The sequence below is a fragment of the Elgaria multicarinata genome, chromosome 1, assembly GCF_023053635.1.
Source record: "Elgaria multicarinata webbii isolate HBS135686 ecotype San Diego chromosome 1, rElgMul1.1.pri, whole genome shotgun sequence".
In the NCBI taxonomy this organism is placed as follows: Eukaryota; Metazoa; Chordata; class Lepidosauria; order Squamata; family Anguidae; genus Elgaria; species Elgaria multicarinata.
In genome coordinates, this window is record NC_086171.1 from 122,792,906 (window position 1) to 122,815,175 (window position 22,270).

A 22,270-nucleotide genomic window follows, 5' to 3' on the forward strand; every position below is an offset into this window, starting at 1 on the left:
TGTTATTTGCTTTGCCTTCATGCTGAGAAGAAATGTAAAAGCTATTGCATATGTATTTGAATTCTGAATAGGAGAGGTGAGGATACTATTTCTGAAAAAAGGCACTTTAACTGTTTTAGCTCAAGATGTGCAAACAAAGTGGCTGGCCTTTTAGCATACCATCCTGATTGCTATTGTTGCATCCCTGTTCCTTTAACCACCTTTGCAAACTTGCAATGGCTTATTATGGTATGAATGGGAATCTTTTAGTGCACATGGAGCACATTCCAGGCATTACCCACATAATATAGTCCTGGTGCAGTTGTAGTTGATGTAGTACAAGTGGGTGTTCATCTGCAACACAGACCAGGTCTGGGAAATATTTGGCTGAAAATTTTGTTGGAAATTAATGATAATTGTGTTGTGGTTGAGCAAGGTTCCTAAACTTTTTGTGGAAAACGCTTAAAGAAAATATAATCTGAAAATGCTGTCTCCTCATTTTTATTTGTACTAGACAGGTTATTTGGTACTTATTGCCATGATGTTGATACTTCGCACATACTGTGATATTTGGATGATTCAGAATGGAACAGTTATTGAGAGGTAAGTGTCACTTACTTGACATCTCCACCATTGACTTGCATATTGTATCAAAAGATGATTGTGATACCTAGGGATAAAGCGTGCATACAATTGGCTGATATTTGACTTAGATGTGTAAAGACAATGGCTCAATTTAGATGTAATGGAATCACAGTGAGCCTTGGGCATCCTCCTCTCATCCTCTTTTGTGACTGTCGAGAGGAGAAACTTTAGCTTTTAAACTAAACATGGTTTTGTTTGTTTACGCTAACCATAGTTTAAACCAGACTTCCCCAATTGGTTGCCCTCTAGATGTTTTGGACTTCAACTCCATCAGCCAACATGCCCAATGGTCAGGAATTCTCGGAGCATGTTGGGAAGGCTGATTTAAACAAATTACCCTTCCCTAAATTCAGCTGTCATGGGAAACTGGGTTTAGTTTAACATTGAAAAGAGAAGCTTTTGATATCCTCTTTTTGAGGAAAAGAATGCACGTGCGAACTCAAGGCTTACTGCAGCTCATTCTCAGAGCAGAAACCCATTGTTTCCCATGGTCCATTATGCAGTTGATTAAGCTGCTGCCATTATGAGTTGAAATTGGATGCAAGGGGTGGGGGGGAGAAACATTTTCCAGGGTATCTTATTGCTGTGGAATGTACTGTAGAAATACAATACAAAATTTAAGCAAAAGTGATGTCTATTCGTGTGTGTGTGTGCGTGTGTGTTTAAAAAGCAACATATTCTTGATGTTTCCTTGTTTTCAAAATACTATTTTAAAAATATTAATTTAATGCATGCAAACCCCTAGCGGACATTATTCTTTTTATCTTACACATTCTGTTAATGTCACTTGTCTGTCTCTTCTGCAATAATAACTGCATTACACTTATGTACTGTAAAATTATATGATAACTCTACATAGTTAGTAGCAAAGTTGTTAAACTGTGTATATTTTTTTTCTTGCAGTGCAATCGTAAGCAGGGATCTGTCGCTATTCAAGAATTTCTTTTTTAAATTTGTAGTTTCCATTCCACTGGTAAACAGATATTGTAAATATTAGCATGAATCTACTATATTTATGCTCATAACTGATGCATAACTGAAGCAATCTGCTTTTATCTCCAGTGGTTTATGCTTTCAAAGATTTAGTTTGAACTACATCAACTAAATTGTACAGTCTATGTTGCTCCTATGGCTTTTTCATTTTCATCTTAATTGCTTCAGAATGTATGTTCTTACAAGTTGTACTGAATGGTGTTGGTGATCTTCACTGTTGCTTTCTACCTCTTCCAAAGAAATCCTTTACCTAGGTTGAAACGAGAACAAAATAAACAATTTCCCCCCTTCATTTCTTGTTCTAAATCTAGATGAAGGAATTACCAAAGCAACTTTTGAAAAACCTCATCTCCTCCCACTACATTTTAATCTGTTGCGATTATTATTCTACCTATCTAATTCCTCACCTTGTTAAATTTATATCCATTTTTTCCAACCTCCTTTTTCTTTGGCTCAGTTCGGACAACATGTTTCTCAACGGTCGTTTTAGAGCTCCACAGTGGTGTTTTTACACCACCATTGAGAAATGTGTTGTCTGGCAGGAAAACTCCATGCAGTGGTGGAGTTTTTTGGGAAAACACTCCATGCAAAATATTCACAGAGGTGAGTTCCTGAACAACTGTTGTGTTGTGTGGTGGGCTCCCTGGAGTTTTCTGTTGAGTTGACTTTTGCCACTGGCTACAGAATTCCTTGGCAAGAGCAGTAGAAGGAGCGAGTGCTGCTCTAGCAGAGCCACTTGTTTGTTTTTGCAGCAATGGATGATGGGATACCATCAGGAGGACTGGGGGAGGAGAGAGGGCAGAGGAAGTGTCAATCAAATATTGCGATAGATTTTACTCAACTCCACAGTAGCTCACAGTCACACAATGGTGCAGTTAGAACATGTTGTGTGGGGAGTACCTCCTAAAAACTCAACCATTGAGTGGAGTTTTCATGCTGCGTTGACTAATGTGTTTTCTGAACTGAGCCTTTGTCTCTTCACATTTTGATACGGCCTTTAAAAAAAAAAAGTTCTGATCCTACTTTCCAAAATGTTTCTGCTCACTGGATCTGAAGGTATTAATTTGTTGCAAAGAAAATTTTCTGCCTTTTAAAGATTCCCTGCCAGCAGAAACTAATGATAGGGCATGTGGACAAGGAATTTAATGTTATGATGACATCAGGATATAGTGTTAATTTTAGTAGGCCTTATGGAAGGGTGAAATTTAACAGTTAGCTTGTTCAGTGGCAGCTCTGTGTTTGTAACATGTAGTTTGTCTCTTGGAAAACGTAAATGTGTATCTGGAAACCAGTAGCCCACCAAAAGTTAGCAAAGGTAGGAACAAGGAGAAGGTGGACGGGTTTCAGTAAACCAGCTGTCGCTTTGTCAGCAGATGTGGGAACACATCTGTAATGCTTGTATGGTGGAATAGAGTCCTGCTGCTTTCTTTGTTGAACTTCTTCTCCTTTGTCCACCTTTAATGGTTTTCCACACACCCTTGTGGAAACAGTGCAGGATGGGTCTTGCTTCCTTTGCCGCTAACATTTTGCATGTGGTGGTTTTCAGTGCTATCATTGGCCGCAGTAGAAAAGATTTCAAGAGGTACTTGTTCAACTTCATCGCTGCCATGCCTGCTGTAAGTGGTGCTTTTGTTGTTGACATCTCTTTGATAAAAGTAGTTGAAAATACCAATTCCAACTTTTCAGACGAGCCCCAAAGCAACTTTAGAAAAATGTTTCGAAAAATTCTATACTGTTAGGGTCATATCTGATCCTAAGAGATATAAGAAATACTTTCTCTGACCTCTGGCACTTTGTACTTGGACTTTTTTTTCTTACAGTGAAAGTGTCTGTGGCTCTGCTGTGTTTCATTCTCCCACTCCCTTTGTGTGTCTGGACATGTTAACTTGAGAGTCTCACTAAAATACAGTGGGGTCCAGTTACACTGAAGCAGGGAACGAAATACTCAAAATCCAAAGTTTGAGGGAATGAATTGCATTACATTTATGTCTCCTTATCCTACAAGGAGCTTAAGGCTATATGGTGAAGTTTCCCATTTAACAATACAGTAACTGTCGATGCAGCTGGCAATTAATATAAGTAGATGTAATATAATATACGGTTAATATAATATATTTACTTTTTATGTGTATCCATACCTCCAGGGGGTTTTGAGCTGAAGGAAAAAGTAAATGATAAGGTATTGGGAATCTGTGAGAAGAGGTAATTACGGATTGAAGACACCATCCTTGTGTAGTTGTACTGTAAACAAAAATCATTTATAAAAGTTTGTATTTTTTATAAATCTGACATTTTGTCAAATGCATGTCAAGGGTTTTTTTTATCATTCTATTGGGGTCTGTTTGACCCTAATGTGAGATTAGTACCTTGCCTTTCACATTGATATGAACCTTTTTTCTGTTTTGAAGGCAATCTCTTCTTCTAGAGCAATGTGACTGCAAGAGTTTATGGTCAAAAATAAGCACAAACTGCTTAATTTATATTAGAGTAGTTAGATTAGTCTTGATGGCCAATTTAGATCAGTGGTTCAAATATTTATTTATTTATTACATTTCTGTACTGCCCAATAGCCGAAGCTCTCTGGGCATTTCACAACAATTAAAACCATAAATGTAACATAAAATACAGAATAAAAGTTTAAAACTATAGTATAAAATATTAAAAATCAAGATAAAACCAAGTAGCAATATGAAGATTTAAAATACTGTATACATTAAAATGCCTGGAAAAATAAGATCTTCACCTGGTGCCGAAAAGAGCAAAACATAGGCTCTAGGCAGGCCTCTTAGGGAAGCTCATTCCACAGCTGGGGTGCCACTTTGCACCCTGTTATAACTCAAAAATGGCGAAGTATGTATCGTCTTCTCCCTCCAACTGAGTTACCTCAGCATCTGAGTAACATCCCATAAACCTTGGGAAGAGGAGTTCATTTGTAAATCATTAGAATAATCCATTCCAACAAAGTGGCCCCATTCAGAAGACACCTTAAACCACAGCTTTAACTATGGTGGTTAAACCGGAAAGCCTTATTCACTGTGGTTAAAGCCATGGTTTAAGCCTTAAGGTGTCTTCTGAATACAGCCCGGCTTTCTGGCTTAACCACTGTGGTTAAAGCTGTGGTTTAAGGTGTCTCCTGAACGGGGCCAATATATCCATATACTTTATTATATCATGTATAATCCATTTGCTTTAATGTTTAAAACATATACTTTATTTTGATAGCATGTATATTGTGATAATTCCTTAAAATAATAAGTTATAAAATAAAAATGCAAAAATCCTTCAACCTTAAAGCACATACATATTTCAAACACACGAACAGTGCTGTTCACTTTGTGGCTGCAGGATTTGAACTAGAGCAGGTATGTTTATTTGATCGATCAGATTAATCAATTAAAAAAAACCTAAATAGTGAGTGGATTAACTGGTCAGCAGTTTTGCAATTCTTTAAATATTTTTAAAAACTGCAGGTGGCAAATGCCATTTGAAAAAAGCAGCCTGCAGCACATGTGTGCGTTGTCTAAAAACAAAGAGTACGGCTTGTATTTAGAAGTGCTCTTCCTGTAGTGGAAAGGCTTTTCTGCTTACAGAAGTTCTTTTTCTGTCCTTGCAGAAGAGCTCTGGGAATGGAAAATAAGCTCAAATGCAGAGAAAATAATCATTTTTTGCGAGCTCTTGTAGATGTCTTTGTACACGTTTTTTCTCAAGATTTTGTGATGATCCATTAGAGTGTATATGCTATAGCGTGTACCCTCTTTAATTATCATGTTTCATATGCTGTAACATACAACCCACAGTACATTGTATTATTGCACTATGAGAAGTTTCCCCATAACACGTGGAACGGTTCATGGAGCAGCACTAGTATACTTTTTCCTTCCGCTCACAGTTCTTTGGATCCAAGCTTGTGTTGTTTCTTTAGAATTAGTTTTTTTTTTCATGCAGATTTATGCAGATTCAGTCAATCAGTTGATTGGTTAAATCCACTAACAGTGTAGTCCTGTAGATGTTTACTCAGAATAAGTCCCACTGAGTTTATTGGGGCTTATTCCAACCATATATTGGATTGCAACCTAAGAAACCTAAGGTTTCTTTAATTGGGCATCAGTCTTAAATTGGATTTTGATGTGCCATCTGATCTAACCTAAGGTGGTGGGTTTTATGCTCTTACGCTCTTACTGATGAGGATAAGTACTTTTATATTTTTTATTTAGCTGATTGAAGTTTATGTCATGTTATATTGCTGTTCTTTATAGATTTCCCTTGTGAATAACTTCTTGAAGTATGGACTAAATGAACTTAAGTTGCGTTTCCGTGTGCGACTCACCAAGTACCTTTATGATCAATATCTTCAGTAAGTGATTTATGTTTTTCAGTGTTGAATGCCAAATTGAAATAATATTAAAACAATTGCAATCAAACGTAAATCATGTGCTATTTTTTTTAAAAATACCATTATTATTATTATTATTTAAAAATTATGTTTTCAGTAAAAATTCCATATTCTAAATGGCTGATTTCTTGACATTTTAGGACTTACACTTACTACAAAATGGGAAATTTAGACAACAGGATAGGTAATCCCGATCAGCTGCTTACACAAGATGTGGAAAAGTTTTGTAACAGCGTAGTAGACTTATATTCAAACCTTAGCAAGGTAAGTCTAAAGAAAAATCTTTCTTTCGTAATATCATAATCTGAGTTGATAAACATGGTTTAAATATTTGTATGACATAAGCTTTTTACCAACCAGCCAAATAGGGCTCTTTGTTCTGCAAGGGATGCCCTGCTTGTGGTCTTCCTACAACTGGGGTGGAGACTCAAGGGAGAACTTTCCCAGGGCCCGCCTCCTGTTGAGGATTTCGCTCCCCGGAGAGAAACAATTAGTCTTTAAATGTAAATTAAAGAGTAAAAAGTCAGTTCAGTTAAATACCTTTTTATATGCACAAGCATTTGGCTCCTGACTTGTTGGTTTTGGTGTGTTTAAGTTAGATTATTATTGTGGTCTTTTATAATTGTTTATGGTTGCCTTATTGGTACTTGTTTTGTTAATATTGTCAGCTGCTCTGTGCTCTTTTTGGAGGACGGGCGGAGTAGAGGAATTCTAAATACATAAAATAAGGGTAGTATCCAGTGGTGTCCTTATATTAGCAGAAACTTGGTTCCAAACTATGTACAAGAGGAGAATCCAACTGAAGTTATGTTTGTGCAAGCGGTTATTATACATCCAGTTTTAGCAGAGCTCCGCTAGTGCTATTTGACACTGCAGAATGACACTGTTGAGTACGGCTATAAATGTGTAGCATGCTTAATAATGTTAAATATATGTTTGGCATAATTATTTGCATATAGGTCCAAGTTACCAGGTAGTCTGTTATGAGTTGAATTAGCCACATCAAAGTTAAACTACGCTCACATGTTGGGTAGAACAATGGACATTGTAACTACACTTGCCTTCGGTGTCTCCCTGCGGGGGCATATCTTGCATGTAACTGAAGTCAGTTCAGTTCAGCTGCTTCTCCATTTGACATGTTCAGTCAATAGCTAACAGATTCATGTTTGTAGTTTGTAGCTTCTTGTCAGCTGACCCACATTCTGGCTCAGGTCCAGACTCTGCTGTCTCACATGAATGTGGAAGACTTAGGGTACAGTCCTATAGGCTTGGCAGTATGCTTCCAAACTCAGAGGTTTATGGCCATCCAATGCAGAGTGGGAAGAGCAGCAGAGGTAATCTTCACCTCCACACTCCTCTCGCTCTGCATTTCAGCTAGATGGGCTTTTTCACCTATCTAGCTGAGACATCGGGAAAGGAAGGAGGCTGGGCAGGCAGAAGGGTTGCTTGTAAGCTGGCCTCTCCAGTTCCCTCCCCTCCCCGCTCACAGGAGCACCACCAAAAGCAACCTGGGAGAGGCAGCTGCCACGACACCGGCTCTGACAACACAGACCCGGCAGCGGCTGCTCCCTGCTCAAGCCAAGCACCACCGCTTGATACGCCTGAGGCAAGGGACAAAAACCACCTTCCTCCAAACTATGTGGAGAAAGGGGTTAAAATGGAGAAGGGTTTCACTATATAAAATAAAACACTGTGAGTTATATGTGCTGAGGTGAATTATTGTCAGAGTGGGTGCTAAATGTGTAAACCTTAGATGATAAATGCCAAACAGACACGTGGGATTTTTGTGGTAGTTTAAAAACAAAACAATCAAAATTTATTTTCAAAAGTACACAAGCTTTGTTTCAAATAAACCATTTAAAAACCTTTTTGAAACCTGTCACACAATCCTTTCACTCACATACACGCTTTCCTTTTTCTCACACAATCAATCTTGAACTTTCTTTATTATCAGTATTGATTAATATACATCAACTACGTGCACACTCTAAAGACACCACTCTTTACACTGACTCTCAAATTTCGCAGAACTAAAGTACCCTAAACACAGAGAGCACTAAAGACTCTAAGAGTACCTAACAAGTCCCTCACAATCCCCTCAGTCATTCCCTTATATATCACTCCTCCCCCCTCCCAAGACATTCTAACTACACCCACTCAGGCCAACATTCTAAAAACCACAGACTTACAAATTGCAGACATACATTTGGGAACTGACTTGTGGGGTGTAACGCCACAGCAGCCACCACAGTTATCTCTGCACTGACTATAAAGGGGAGAGGAGCTTGGACTCCTGGGTCTGAGGTCAGAGCGCTGACTCTGACCTTGGATCCAGGAATCCGAACTATCCTATGGCCTTCCAGTTACTGTCTAGGGGGCATAGGATTACTGTCCCTGTTAAAGACAGGTTTTGTTCTGTTTGTAGATGGCTATTGAGCAGTAGACATACCAAGGGAAAAAAGGCTCACTAGATAGGTTGACATGTTTTTGCATTATTTTGGTTTCCCTCATAAGTTAAATTCGTTTTCTAAATAGAATTGGAATGTCTGCTTTGTATAAATATAGATTAATATACTTCTGACACTGCTGTGTTTATGTTGGGCTGATTTATCTGTGTTTGTAGAACATGGCAATTCAATTGATTTTTAGTGTCCTTTTTGAAATTCACCTTTAATATTAATTTTAATATTCTCTTTCAGCCATTTTTGGATATTGTTCTATATATCTTCAAGCTAACAAGTGCAATAGGTGCTCAGGTAAAATCACATTTTTATTTATGGTCTGGAATGGTTTTAAATATAACTCCTATGGTCTGCAATCTGAGGAATGTATTATCAAGGATTTTCTATAGAGCTATTATTGAGAAGCACTTGGAATTGAGGAATTCAGAAAGTGCACAAACACTTCCAATCTGAGGTACAGCAGAGCAGTTACTGCATTTTAGCAGTTTGGAACAAATCTCCCCCAAAGGTTAATTTTAAGTTAAATATGCACAAAACTTCCTGAAGGTGAAAAAAAAGGCTAAATATGCATAAATCCTCCTGCAGGTGCAAAAAGTGCTGCTGTCTAGGGAGGTGACGAAGTGGAGGAATCAATTGACTAGTATCATTTCAAGGTGTAATAGAGGGGATATTGTTAGCAATATGGCAAGGAGCAGCCAGCAGGGTTTTTCATCACACTTACCAGGCAACTCTCTTGTCATTTAAACAAAACCCTACGCTGAAGCAACTCTGCTGGGTTCAGATGTCACAACAAGCTACCCTAAATAACTCTGCCACAAGCTATGGGTTCTCAGGGTGGCTTCTTGCGAAAAACAACCCATGATGGTTCAGACATCACACAATGCCATCCGTCAGCCACCTTTAATGACAGCCCACCATGGCTTAGCATGATGTGTATTCAGTGGGGTTTACTCCCAGGTTATTGTGCATAGGATTGCAGCCTTAGGATAACAGAAAAATATGGCGGCATTGCTAATAATAAATTAACAATAAAATAGCACTGCATGAAATAATCCTGTACAAAGTCTCTCTTATTAGAGAGCAGTGTACACAAACATTTTTAAAATCTGCAAGTAGTATTTCTCAAGTGGAGGAAAATTCAAGAACATTGAAGGAGAACACTTGACTGAGTTTTGGATAAGGATTTAAAAACCTTGGCTAGAATCCTGCAGCTATCCCTACTTGTTGACTTTAAAAGGAAGAATTTTTCATATCTGTACAAATGACTTGTATCAACTTTAGCAAATAGGAAACAGTATTAGAAAAAAAGTTCTTGGTAATTTTCAAGATGACATGCAATAAACCTTTTACAGGCATTTAGTATGCTACGTAGTTCTAAGCACAAAAATCCCAAGTAGACACTCATTAACTAGCCATTAATTAAAATATATTATACCATTAATGGGCTATTATATGAGGCATACACCTGAATTCTTTATTTAACCTGGGAAACCGTACAATATGTCACACTGCACCTTGTGTTACTACCTTTTGCCATTTTAGTATGTTTCCCGAATGGCTCTAGCATGGACACAGTGGTTCTGTACAAATAGATGTTACCCCATAGCTGCAAGACTGAGAGGAGGGGGGTGCTCAGTGCAAGCAAGGGACCCCCCAGCTTCGAAGAGAATGGGGCAGTCCACTTGTGTGGATTTCATGTGTCCAGTAGACCTATCAGTTGCAATCCACATAATCGAATAGTTACCATGCAGATACATTTGGGAAGATAGCCACATAAGGAAAAAAATGAAAACTTCAAACTTACTTTAAAATGAACACACCTCCTCCACATATACACATGTGTATATATCAATATTTTTTTTATATATAAAAAAATTGTTTCCTAAATATTTTCAGGGTCCTGCTTCCATGATGGCCTACTTGATTTTTTCAGGCTTTTTCCTTACACGCTTAAGAAGACCCATTGGTAAAATGACTATCACGGAGCAAAAATATGAAGGAGAATACAGATTTGTCAATTCACGGCTCATTACAAATAGGTATGAATTTGTTGGAAGGCGCAAAACAGTTGTTCATGAAGGTCAATTATTGCTGGTGACATAAGATCTTTTCTGTATTTTTTTTTTCCATTTTGAAAGATTATAGTCCCCAGAATGAATGCACAGAATCTGCAAGTGCATTTTATTTCCCTCTGTAATTGTTTTACCAAGCAGCTCCCAACGTGGTTTGCTTCTGCAAGCTGTAATATCCGTCCCTATTATAGAAATGAGTTTGTTAAGGAAATATTAAGAACTAGGACTGGTTGCAGTTACATAGACCTAGAATATCAGGGTGGTAGCTTAAAATGCATTATTTAAAATAAAATGCTTAGCTATTTATCTCTGTTAAAAATGCTTAGCTATTTATCTCTATCGTTTGGCCATTTCAAAAGAAAGAACATTTTAGTGGAGTTGATATTTTTGCCTCTTTGTTATAAAATAACTCTTTAGCAGCTTTGAGGCCTGGGCTACCAAAGCAGCAGAATGAGGTGAAAAAATCATAAAGTGGTGGAGTAGACTGTCACACATCATGTTACTGCCCTATGTTTAAATAATCCCTGCAAATAGAAAGGTAACATAGCAAGGAGATAGATTCTAGTTCAGTTCGCTCTTTGCTATTCTAGTTTTCTTTATATAAGGTGTGTTTTTTATTGTTGTTTTTACCTAGGGGACCATTCAAAACTGTGATCTCTTACCTGCAATCTGAAGTGTCCATTCTACTATCTCTAGACTCTTTCTGCTGTATCTGTAGTTCAGTTCTGACTTCTGGTCAGTCTTGTGAAAGCTTGTTCATTAAAAATTACTCTATTTTTTCATAGTGAGGAAATTGCTTTTTACAATGGGAATCAAAGAGAAAAACAAACAATTCACAAAGCCTTCCACAAACTGGTAAGTCGGCATAAAGTAGTTGTATAATGTAAACAATAAATTCTACAAAGTTTGGAGCTATTGTCCAAGTGCTTTATACATGACGTTTTCCACAAGCGCCAGTGGGAAGTCTTAACCAGTTGACTATCTAATGACATGGTCCCAAGGTTTTTTTAAAAATATATATTTTTCATGTACACAGTGCATAATTACTGTGTGAAATGTATTGCCATGGGATGTAGTAGTATTGCCATGGGATGTACTGTTGTAAACCGCCCAGAGAGCTTCAGCTGTGGGGCGGCATATAAATGTAATAAATAAATAAAAGGAAAAAAGTTGTAAACCATCAAGCCTTTCTTGTGTATAGCCTATGTTTGATTAAACGGCCCAGCCAAGAGTGCTGAGATGAATGGCTTTTGTGAACCAGCCGTTTGACTTTGTACCCAAAGAAGTTAGCAAGCTTTAAAGGAAGATTACGTTTTGTGTGGGAAAGCCCACAACCTCCCTAGGTAACTGGTTCCATTGTCGTACTGCTCTAACAGTCAGGAAGTTTTTCCTGATGTCCAGACAGAATTGGGCTTCCCATAACTTGAGCCCATTATTCCGTGTCCTGCACTCTGGGATGATCGAGAAGAGATCCTGGCCCTCCTCTGTGTGACAACCTTTCAAGTAATTTCTCCCCTCAATCTTCTCTTCTCTAGGCTAAACATGCCCAGTTCTTTCACTCTCTCCTCATAGGGCTTTGTGTCCAGACCACTGATCATCCTCATTAGGGTGGCAGACTTGCCACCAAGCAACAGTAAAGTAGTGGGGTGGGACAGGATTTCCACGGGATGGTGACAGACCTTTCTCTTGCCTGCTGCTTCCCCCAACTGTTTTACTCCCTATTGGGCACTAAGAATGGAAATGGGCTTATTTATGTACCATGAAAGACTGTCCCACTTGTGTTTAAATGAAAGTTTGGGTTGTCAAGGTTCCTAAAAGTAGGCTGCTGGGTGTGTATTGCCTACCTTTTGTTAAGTACTTCCTTCGTGTGTGCTGTAATGTGTTTCAACATGAGCGAATGATTCTCTTATTTAAATATATGGAATGTATTGACACCTTTCCCAACATTTTTCTTTTGCTAGGTAGAGCACTTGCACAATTTCATTTTGTTCCGGTTTACTATGGGCTTTATAGATACCATCATTGCCAAATGTAAGTGTGTGCAACTTTTTTTTTCTTACTTTTTTTTCTTCCTATCACAGATCTCTGTGATAGTCCCAAGAGGAAAAATAGAATACTTTGATGTTCCATAGCTCCACTGTCCATTGCCTGGCTTTGATCCAAAAGTGGTTTGCAAAAGCAAAAAGGCATTTCCACTTGAACAAGGTGGCCCCCTGATTTCCATGTATTCTCTTCTCCTCTGCAATGTCTCGCTTATGTCAGATCCCACGTCATTCTAGAGGCTTCCTGAACCGTGGAGAGTGGCTTGTCAGGAGCAGGGAAAGCCCTCTTGCACATGCAGAGTTCCACTTTTGCTTCTTTGGATCAAAACCACTGTTTAAACTATAAATGTAACTGAATGAGGTTAGCAGGTGGGATTGATAAGGAATAGAGTAGGGCTGCATAGTATTGCTGGCCTGAGTGTTGGGTTTATTCAGCCTTCCCCAACCTGGTGCCCTCCAGATGTATTGGACTGCCACTCCCATCCTTCCCAGCCACCACAGGGGATGGTGGGAGTTGCAGTCCATCTAGAGAACCCCAGGTTGAGGAAGGCTGAGTTGATGCATCTTTAAAAGCATGCTAAAGTTTACATTCAGAATTAACTGAAATATTTGTTTTATTTACATCTTGTAGACCTTGCTACTGTAGTTGGCTATCTCGTTGTTAGCCGTCCATTTTTAAACTTATCTCATCCTCGTCATCAGAATAGTAGCCATGCAGAACTTCTGGAGGTAAGTAATAAGCTCTTGAGAGCAGTTATAGGGGGATGACGTGCATTTTGTTAGTTCACTCATCGACAACCCTGTATTTTTATTTCATTTTATTTTAAGGATTACTACCAAAGTGGAAGGATGTTACTGAGAATGTCTCAAGCTCTTGGCAGAATAGTTCTGGCAGGTCGTGAAATGACACGACTGGCAGGGTAAGGTTGATTAATAATGTGTTCAATTGACTATCTCTGTAAAATAAATCCTAATGTATCCTCCTTGTCAGCAGACAAAATTTGCAGTAATTTTCAAAGTCCAACAACTCTAGTTCTAGGAAGTTGCTGTTATTTTGCTGTTGTTTTACTCTGTACAGCACCATGTACATTGATGGTGCTATATAAATTGATGGTGCTATATAAATAAATAAATAAATAATAATAATAATAATAATAATAATAATAATAATAATATTTTGATTGCCATAATATTCTCAGAGCTTAGCCTCTTTTAATTCAATAAAAATTGTATTTAAAAAAATAAATACCTGAAATATATGTCTTGTGTCAGATATTAATAAGGTTTAGGTTGTAATCCTTTATCTATTTACTTGGGAGTAAGCCCCACTGAACCCAATAGAACTTCTTTCTGATTAGACATGGATAGGATTTTACTGTTAGAGCCTTATTTATGGAAAATACAAAGCCCTTTCTGAATTTTCTAATTAAAGCCAGAAGTTTCAGTATTCCTGACCTAAGAAAGTTAGCAGTTGAAACAACTTTGTGCCTTGTGGGGAAAATGTTTCACAACTATCAGTTACACTATGTAAATAAAAGTGGTTTGCATTGTTATGATATCAGTGTTAACAGTTTTGGATATTAAATTTATCTCTGAAACTTAATTTTGAAGGGGGGAAAAATCAATATCTTTTCAATTCAATCAGCTTTAAACTTTTAGCTTCACAGCTCGGATTACAGAATTAATGCAAGTTCTAAAGGAGTTAAACAGTGGCAAATACCAGCGGACCATGTTAACACAAGAAAAAGGTAACTAGCAAACCTTAATACAGATATTTAACTCATGGCAATGCTGATCTATGTTCTAATGTGTTTGTGTTTGTTTTTAATTTAAGATTCAGATCTAGAGCACACTGTCCCACTGATTCCTGGTGCTGGACGAATTCTCATAGCTGATAACATTATCAAGTACGTAAGGGGCCTCGTACCTTATACCTTTCTCATTGGCCTCAGTTCCACCTACCCATACTTCTTATTTTCATTTATTAATCAGTATTTCCATACCAGCCTTCCCCAAATGTCACCAAGGCAAGGTACAACAATTCAAAGAAAAACAAGAATACCTAACAAACATATTAAAACAATGGTAAAAACCCTTGTTCGCTGTGCAATCAAGATTCTAGGATCTGGGCAAACCTACCCATGTAGGGTTTTATGTGAGTAGGTTTCCCCATCTCAGATCTCCACACAAATCCATGGATGTCAGAGCCACGAGTTATTGTGGATTACTCGGAATGGAGCTATAGGTAGAGCCCTTTTCTTCACATTTTCTCCCATAATGTGAGCACCGTTCTGAAGTGGGCTTGTGTAAGGAAGGATTTCAGCATTTGTTACCAGACATCCTGTGACGAAACTGCAGCACTCATAGATGCTAATCGTATAAAATAAATACCAAAGTTACATTTCAATGCAAATTATACATTCTTGCAGAAGCTTACCTAATTTGTATCACATGAGACATTGCAGAGCTTCTGCCATTTAAGTAGGCGGTACTGGGCAAGAGTTGAATGGCTTTTTGTGAGGCAGCTTTGTAGGCCCAGCTTTTTCGTCACCCTAATTAGTTGTTTATAGATGCTACCATCCCTTGGGCCTAAGAGCTTTTCTCAAGGTGTGGCTGTTAATAGTGAAAGAATAAATGGTGGTTGGAATAAGTCAGTGCTTGTCCAAATTATACTGTTAATCATTGGGAGGGAACTAGGGATCAAAATAGTGGTTGAGTTTTCAGGTTGCCTAGAGATTCTCAAAGATTCTCTTAAACTGGGATGGCAACAGAAAATGTGACAGCATTTTGGTTAAGCTTATTTCCATCTCCAGTCCTGTTCTGCATCATTCTTGGGAAGAAAGACTACCAAAGAGGAGAAGAGACTAGTCTACTTCCTAATCATTACAATTTCCACATTCTCCGATTCTGAGACTTTCATGTATTTTTCTGCACTCTGGCACAGAATATCATATTAATCTATTCTATACAGCACCTTTTAACTGTGCTTTGTTTTGTGGTATAGCTATGTCAAAAGTTTTGGTCTGTTGTGTAGTAATAATTCAGTAAGCATGTTCTCTTATCTCAACTGTGATTGTAATTGTGGTATGTCTGTTTTCCTTAAAGATTTGATCATGTTCCATTGGCGACACCAAATGGGGATATCTTGCTTAAAGATCTCAACTTCGAGGTATGTTTTGACATGCACCATTTCATCTTCAAATAATTGGTTGGATCCAAAGTCTGCATGAGATAAAGAAACTTTCCCATCGTCTCCTCCCCCTCAAAAACCTTCTCCAGAAGGTCAGGTGACACTCAGGCATAGCATGATCTACGGTTGTGATGCAGGGCTGGCCTTCCATGAAGGTGCTTGATGCAGGTGCATCAGGCGGCAAAATTTTCAAAGAACGGTGGGGCTGGGGCTGGCAACAGCACCCGTGCGCAAACTCACCACATTTTGGTCTCACTGGCCACCTGCAAGCAACCACCAGGATCAAGAAGTGACTGCTCTCGCAGGCCTCCTGGGTGGCTCCCACCCACCTGGACAGCTTGTTTGGGCAACCAGCACGCCATGCCCACCTGCCACGCCCACCAACCCTTGGTCCCACTGGCCATGTGCATGTGACCAGCGGGACCAAGAAGCAGTGAGTGCAGCCAGCAGGCACAGCCAGCCAGTTGCCCAAGCAATCACCCTGTGTGGCTGGGAGGCACTTGAGCGAGCAGCTGCCTCTTGGTCCCACCGCCCACCTGCATGCCTCTTACCCTCTGTGACTACCCACCTATAGTCCAGGAGTCAGAGCAGGATTTATTTACTCGAAGAGTGCAAAAGCTTAGTGAATATTTCTGGTTTATATATGACTTAAGTGTCTCAGAAAAGTGAGTCTTACAAAATTCCAGTAGTGGGGGGCTGCGTGATGACATCATCAACATGGCTGCCACGCTATTATGTAGTTGCCACATTTGAATATGCGTAACTTCACACCCGTTTACGTTACAGAGATGATTATTTTTCTGAAATGTTTCAAATTTAATGACAATTATTTTTGGTAATTACACATTTTTGTTAACTCCATTAGTTTGGGAGATAATTTCATTTGAATGTATAAAATCAGAGGGAGGGGGCTCTCAGCTGGAGCTGGACCCAGGCACGGTGGAGAGGTGCCTGGCTGCTGCTTCCTCCCTCACTGGTGGCCTCTCATTTATTGACTTGTTTCATTTCTATACCCATAGCCAAAGCTCTCTAGGCAGTTTACAACAATTTATAAAAATACGACAGTGTTACAAAATACAACATAAAAAATGTCAAAAAAATTCAACACAGAAAAATTCAAATAATGTAAATAGCTAAAAGCAATATAAGTAAACAATATATTCCCTAATAGACCTGTTTAAAACAGCAGACACAGTTGCCCCAGCATATACCATTAAATGCCTATGAGTAGAGGGTGGTGGTCTTTACCTGGTGCCCAAAAGATGCCAGAGTTGGCGCCAGGCAGGCCTCAGTGGCAAACTTAGCAACCACTTGTAGTGCACTTAGTCTATGTTTTCAAAGTATTTAAACACATGCTACTTTGACTTATTTTCCAGGTACGATCTGGAGCAAATGTTCTGATTTGTGGGCCAAATGGGTGTGGAAAGAGTTCACTCTTTCGTGTCCTTGGTGAGGTAAGCAAACACAGAAGTAAGAACTCTTTTAATAATAGCAACTCCCCTGTTAAAACAGCTTCACTGGCTTCCGGTCTGTTTCTGGGTACAATTCAAAGTGCTGGTTATCACCTATAAAGCCCTCTACAGCTCAGGTCCAGGTTATCTGAAAGACCGTATTCTCCCATATGAGCCTGCCCATGCTCTGAGATCTTCTGGGGAAGCCTTTCACTCAGTCCCACCAACATCCGAGGCATGCCTGATGGGCACACGGGAGAGGGCCTTCTCGGTGGCTGCTCCAAGGCTCTGGAACTCCCTTCCCAGGGAGACTAGGCTGGATCCCTCTGTGGGACAGTTTCGGAGGCAGGCAAAAACCTTTTTTTTTCAGCAGGCTTTTGGAACTATACTGGACCTGTGTTAAATGTATTGGATCCCCCCCCCCCTTTTAACCTGTTACAATTTTTAATTTTTAAAACATGTTTTTAATTTTACTGTAGGTTTAATTCTGTTTTAACTTTTGTAATTTATATTTATATGTTTTAATTATTGTTTTAATTTTTGTGAACCGCCCAGAGAGCTTCGGCTATTGGGCGGTATAAAAATGTAATAAATAAATAAATAAATGTACATGTTTTAATCGTGTAAACCACCTTGTGTCCCAGTACTAGGAAAAAGGTGAGATATAAATAAATATAATAATAATAATAATAATAATAATAATAATAATAATAATAATAATTGCACAACTACCTGAATCTTTCCTTTTCTTTTTGCAGTTATGGCCTCTATTCGGTGGATGCCTAACTAAACCAGAAAGAGGAAAGTTGTTTTATGTTCCCCAGGTAATACAAACCACCACAGCAATTGACATTTCTCAATTTTAAAGTGTGTTCAAGCTTTCTAATCCCGTACAATTTAATTTCAGAGACCATATATGACCCTTGGAACTCTCAGAGACCAAGTAATTTATCCAGATACTGTAGAAGATCAGAGAAGGAAAGGAATCTCTGACCAGGTGAAAAACCTTTTTAGGCCTTTCAATATTTTTATAGGTTAGCTTTTATAGCAAAAGCAAGGAAGTGTTAAGTTCCCTATAAACTTAAATACAAAAATGATGCAATCATCAGAAATGACAGAAACGTCATAGTTTTTATACAATATTTGACTCAGCACAGGTATATTGTATTTGTGTATGTGCGTTTTTTAAAGAGAAACTTATTTGGCTGAACACAGGTTGCATTGATTCATGCAACCAATTGTGATGTAGTTGCAATATGGTTAATTACCACTAGTTGACACACTTGGAATTGTGATCAACTCTAATGTGTGCAAACAGAGGAGGAGGAAAAGAAAATGCTGCAAATATAAAGAGGGGTCTCTGTGATTTAAACGACAGATGGGAGTGGGGAGCTAACTCTACAAATTCTGAGCCCTCGTTTTCCATTAGGGATACAATCTGAAAAAGAAAATGCATGTATCCCTGAAACCCTAACCCTGAAACTATTACAAGACAGATTACAAGTACATGGCAGAGAGAGAGAGAGAGAGAATTGTCTCGCTAGTTTTCAATTTTGGCTACCATCTTTAACATCTACTTTGCATTTCTACTTTGTTTACTGTCATGCTTTATAGCCAATTGCTTGATTATGGCCTCAGTGCCACAAGCTGCTGTAAGCACTAATTTGCTCAGTTGTAATTTTGCACTTTATAGGGGTCTGCTTAGAAAAGCTAACCCTATACATTTGTTGTAGATTCATTTCAACTTTGCCACTTACCTAGAGCAGGTAACAATTGCTCCCAGGTAGCAAACTTGGCAAGCACCCATGTCTACAGGAAAGTAAAGCCAGGGCACATTTTTTTTTGTCTGAACAGTTGATGTTAAAGGCAGGGCGCATGGGTAGGGTGGGGGAGAGAGGGGACAAAACTCCAGCTTGCCAGTCTATTTGCATAGAGTGGGCCCATTCAGAAGACCCCTTAAACCACGGCTTTAACCATGGTGGTTAAGTCAGAAAGCCAGGCTGTGTTCAGAAGACACCTTAAACCACGGCTTTAACCATGGTGGTTAAGTCAGAAAGCCAGGCTGTGTTCAGAAGACACCTTAAACCACGGCTTTATCCACGGCGAATAAGGCTTTTTGCTTTGTTCACCATGGTTAAAGCCTCCTGTTGTGGAGGTTTAACATTCCCCCCTGCAGCTGTGATGCTGCGGGGTTTGAGGGAACCAGCAGCCAAAGGGCATATTTATTTTTAATGTTCACTGTTTTTAATCTTCGTAAACCGCCCAGAGAGCTTCAGCTATGGGGCAGTATATAAATGTAATGAATAATAATAAATAATAATAAAGCTTCGTCGTGAAGGCACCCCCCTGGTCCCTGTGCTCTGCTTCCAACTATGAGAGGAGGCAAGGTACCTAAAAGATCCCACTATCTACTTCTGCTACCGTGATTTGGGAGCCCAAGCACATTTGTGGTAGCTATTGCTGTTTCATGACCCTGCTCAAGATGAAAAGGCAGGGAACCAATTGAAAGTGAAAGAAACACAGCACAGAGAAAGTGGTGGGCAGACTTCCTCTTGATAATGGATTCGAAGGCTGAACTACTTTCAGAAGGACTGTGTGTGTTTTTGCATAATGAGCAGCATAACTTACATTAGATTTCAATGCTGAGGTGGATGGAAGTCGAAGTACTCACTTCAGCTTGCTTGATATGTTTTGGTATTGTTTGTTACTATAGATATGTGATGAAGCATGTTGAACTAAATCATTCTAAGCACCTTTTATGGGTGGGAATATTAAGATGAACTAGGAGAAGTCATCAAGCAAGTGTCTTTGTAAGCACATGGATCTATATTTGTCTACTGTTTTGCTTGCAGGTGCTAAAGGAGTACTTAGATAATGTCCAGTTGGGGCAGATCCTGGAACGTGAAGGAGGCTGGGACAGTGTTCAGGACTGGATGGATGTTCTCAGTGGAGGAGAGAAACAGAGGATGGCAGTACGTGGTCTTCACACAATGATTTTTAAGCACCCTGAGGATGGGCATAACTTCATTAAAACTGTTGTTCCTTAATTAAATATGAGCAAAATGTTTCATAATGCCTGCTATTGAGAACAGTTAAAAGGAGGAAACGAATGAGCTGTCTCCTTATAACATTTTTAAAGTAATGATAACCCGAGGAGCTTGTCTTACTTAATGTTATTCCATTTAGCTCGGTATTTACTCTAACTGGCAGCAGCTCTTCAGGTTCTCAGTGATTGAATAGAGCATATGCTCTAGCGGTGAGCTGTGTTCCTTCCCTCAAATCTGTGTAATGGCAGTAGATTGAGAACTGTTGCATCCATTTTCTGATGAAAGGCAGAAAATTAAGAGAGAGAGAGAATCTGTTATATTCTAAACATAAATAGCTGCTTTATTCCAGTGCCTCATACAAAGAGCATATAGTCACTGAAGCCCTCCTTAGATCATCAGGAACATGGGATGAATTCAGATTTTCATTGCAGTACTTTAATTTGACTATCCCTTATATATAATATAATTCATTTATATGATTCGTTAAAATGTTTTCTTGTATGTGGAAGTTTTAGTGCACTTTTGTAACAAAATATACGAAGAGTATGTTATGGTATCATGGATTATTTTTTTAGCATCTGATTTTGCATTGCAGATGGCCAGACTGTTTTATCATAAACCCCAGTTTGCAATTCTGGACGAATGTACTAGTGCCGTTAGCGTTGACGTAGAAGGTTATATCTACAGCCATTGTCGGAAAGTATGTATGCCTGCTGTTGTTCAAAGTCCACTAGCTGTTTGCATTATCAGTTTAAGTTCTAACTTTGAAAGCAACGTGAAGAAGTTTAAGTAACAGTATATTCAACTGTAGTATCCCTGGGTTCTTATACTTATATTGAAAAAGACAGAGTAAAGCACAGGAGACATAATGCATGCCCAGAGAAAGAGAGAAGACAGATTATCAAATCACTTATCCGACGTTTTCTACAGGATCTATGTGATTGTGTCCCTCTCCTCATGGAAGGCTCTTCACTCCTATTCATTCCTGTGAAGCTGTTTGTAGAAGCTTGCATGAATAGAGGGGGTGGGATGACAATTTTTGCTGATTCCATCTTCCCTTTGCAGACCCCAGAGCTGCAACATCTCATACAGATGGTTGGGGGACCCTTTGGAACAATGTGGGAGGTAACGTGGTGTCAGGAGGAGAAATAGGGAATTCACAAAAAAACAAAAACAAAATCACCTCCTTCCCCTTTCAGGCATAGAGGCCTCTGCTGGAACAAAGAGCCTTTTCTGAGTAAAGGGACACAATCAGATATGACTTAATATGTTTCAATGCATTGGCTGCAAGTTCACAGTTTTATATATTCCTAACTATAGTAACTGAAGAAAAGATTTTTTTAAATGATACATTTTTAGCAAAACCTGTATAGTTGCAAAACAATTTATAGGATATTCAGATTAAAGCTAATTAGTCTTCAGTCATGGTAAGAAATATGTGAATGTCTTTAAATTTACCCCATAGTAATGAATGGTATTTTAAAAATTGAGTCCATATGTGATATTAGTCATATCAGAGCTGACACAGGAGATCTGTGATTGGAACTTTCAATGTCTCTTTCCAAAAGCAGCTTCAGGGATTGAGAGATTTTTGGATTGGGTCATTTGCTCCCATACAGATTCGCTAGTGCAAATTGCCCCCTCCCCCATTCCAAGCTGTTATTACCTGTGGAGAGGAAATTTGCAGACACCAAAATATAGTTTCATTAGCTGCAGTGGGGCAATTGCATCAAGAGACACCGTGTTCCAAATTGTTCCCTACCCCAACGGGGAGAAGAAGAAAAAAGACACTATAAGATTCAATCACCGATTCCGCACATTACATGAAGGTTGACCCTTCAATTTTTGTTTTTTGTTTTTTAATTTGGATAAAGTTTAATGGAAGACTAACATTGGAAAGCTTATTTTAACTTCATCTGTATTGTGTTACTTTAGGTTGGCATCACTCTTTTCACAGTTTCTCACAGAAAGTCACTCTGGAAGCATCATGAAGTAA

General features: G+C 38.8%; 1 protein-coding gene across 3 annotated transcripts in view; it reads left to right on the plus strand.

Annotated features, from left to right (window-relative positions):
- ABCD3 (ATP binding cassette subfamily D member 3) overlaps positions 1-22,270 on the plus strand; it is a 40,501-nt gene that overhangs the window by 14,823 nt on the left and 3,408 nt on the right. The window contains exons 4-22 of one of the 3 annotated variants that reach the window (XM_063136029.1): positions 494-582; positions 1,528-1,597; positions 5,874-5,971; positions 6,151-6,274; positions 8,710-8,766; positions 10,369-10,511; positions 11,330-11,399; positions 12,506-12,575; positions 13,218-13,315; positions 13,415-13,506; positions 14,246-14,334; positions 14,421-14,493; positions 15,692-15,755; positions 17,153-17,230; positions 17,986-18,051; positions 18,135-18,224; positions 20,080-20,199; positions 20,870-20,974; positions 22,210-22,266. In XM_063136029.1, the coding sequence (XP_062992099.1) occupies positions 494-582; positions 1,528-1,597; positions 5,874-5,971; positions 6,151-6,274; positions 8,710-8,766; positions 10,369-10,511; positions 11,330-11,399; positions 12,506-12,575; positions 13,218-13,315; positions 13,415-13,506; positions 14,246-14,334; positions 14,421-14,493; positions 15,692-15,755; positions 17,153-17,230; positions 17,986-18,051; positions 18,135-18,224; positions 20,080-20,199; positions 20,870-20,974; positions 22,210-22,266 (1,653 nt within the window). Of the gene's footprint in view, positions 1-493; positions 583-1,527; positions 1,598-3,163; positions 3,234-5,873; positions 5,972-6,150; positions 6,275-8,709; positions 8,767-10,368; positions 10,512-11,329; positions 11,400-12,505; positions 12,576-13,217; positions 13,316-13,414; positions 13,507-14,245; positions 14,335-14,420; positions 14,494-15,691; positions 15,756-17,152; positions 17,231-17,985; positions 18,052-18,134; positions 18,225-20,079; positions 20,200-20,869; positions 20,975-22,209; positions 22,267-22,270 lie in introns of all 3 variants that reach the window. The other 2 variants (XM_063136026.1, XM_063136038.1) reach the window with 2 other exon arrangements.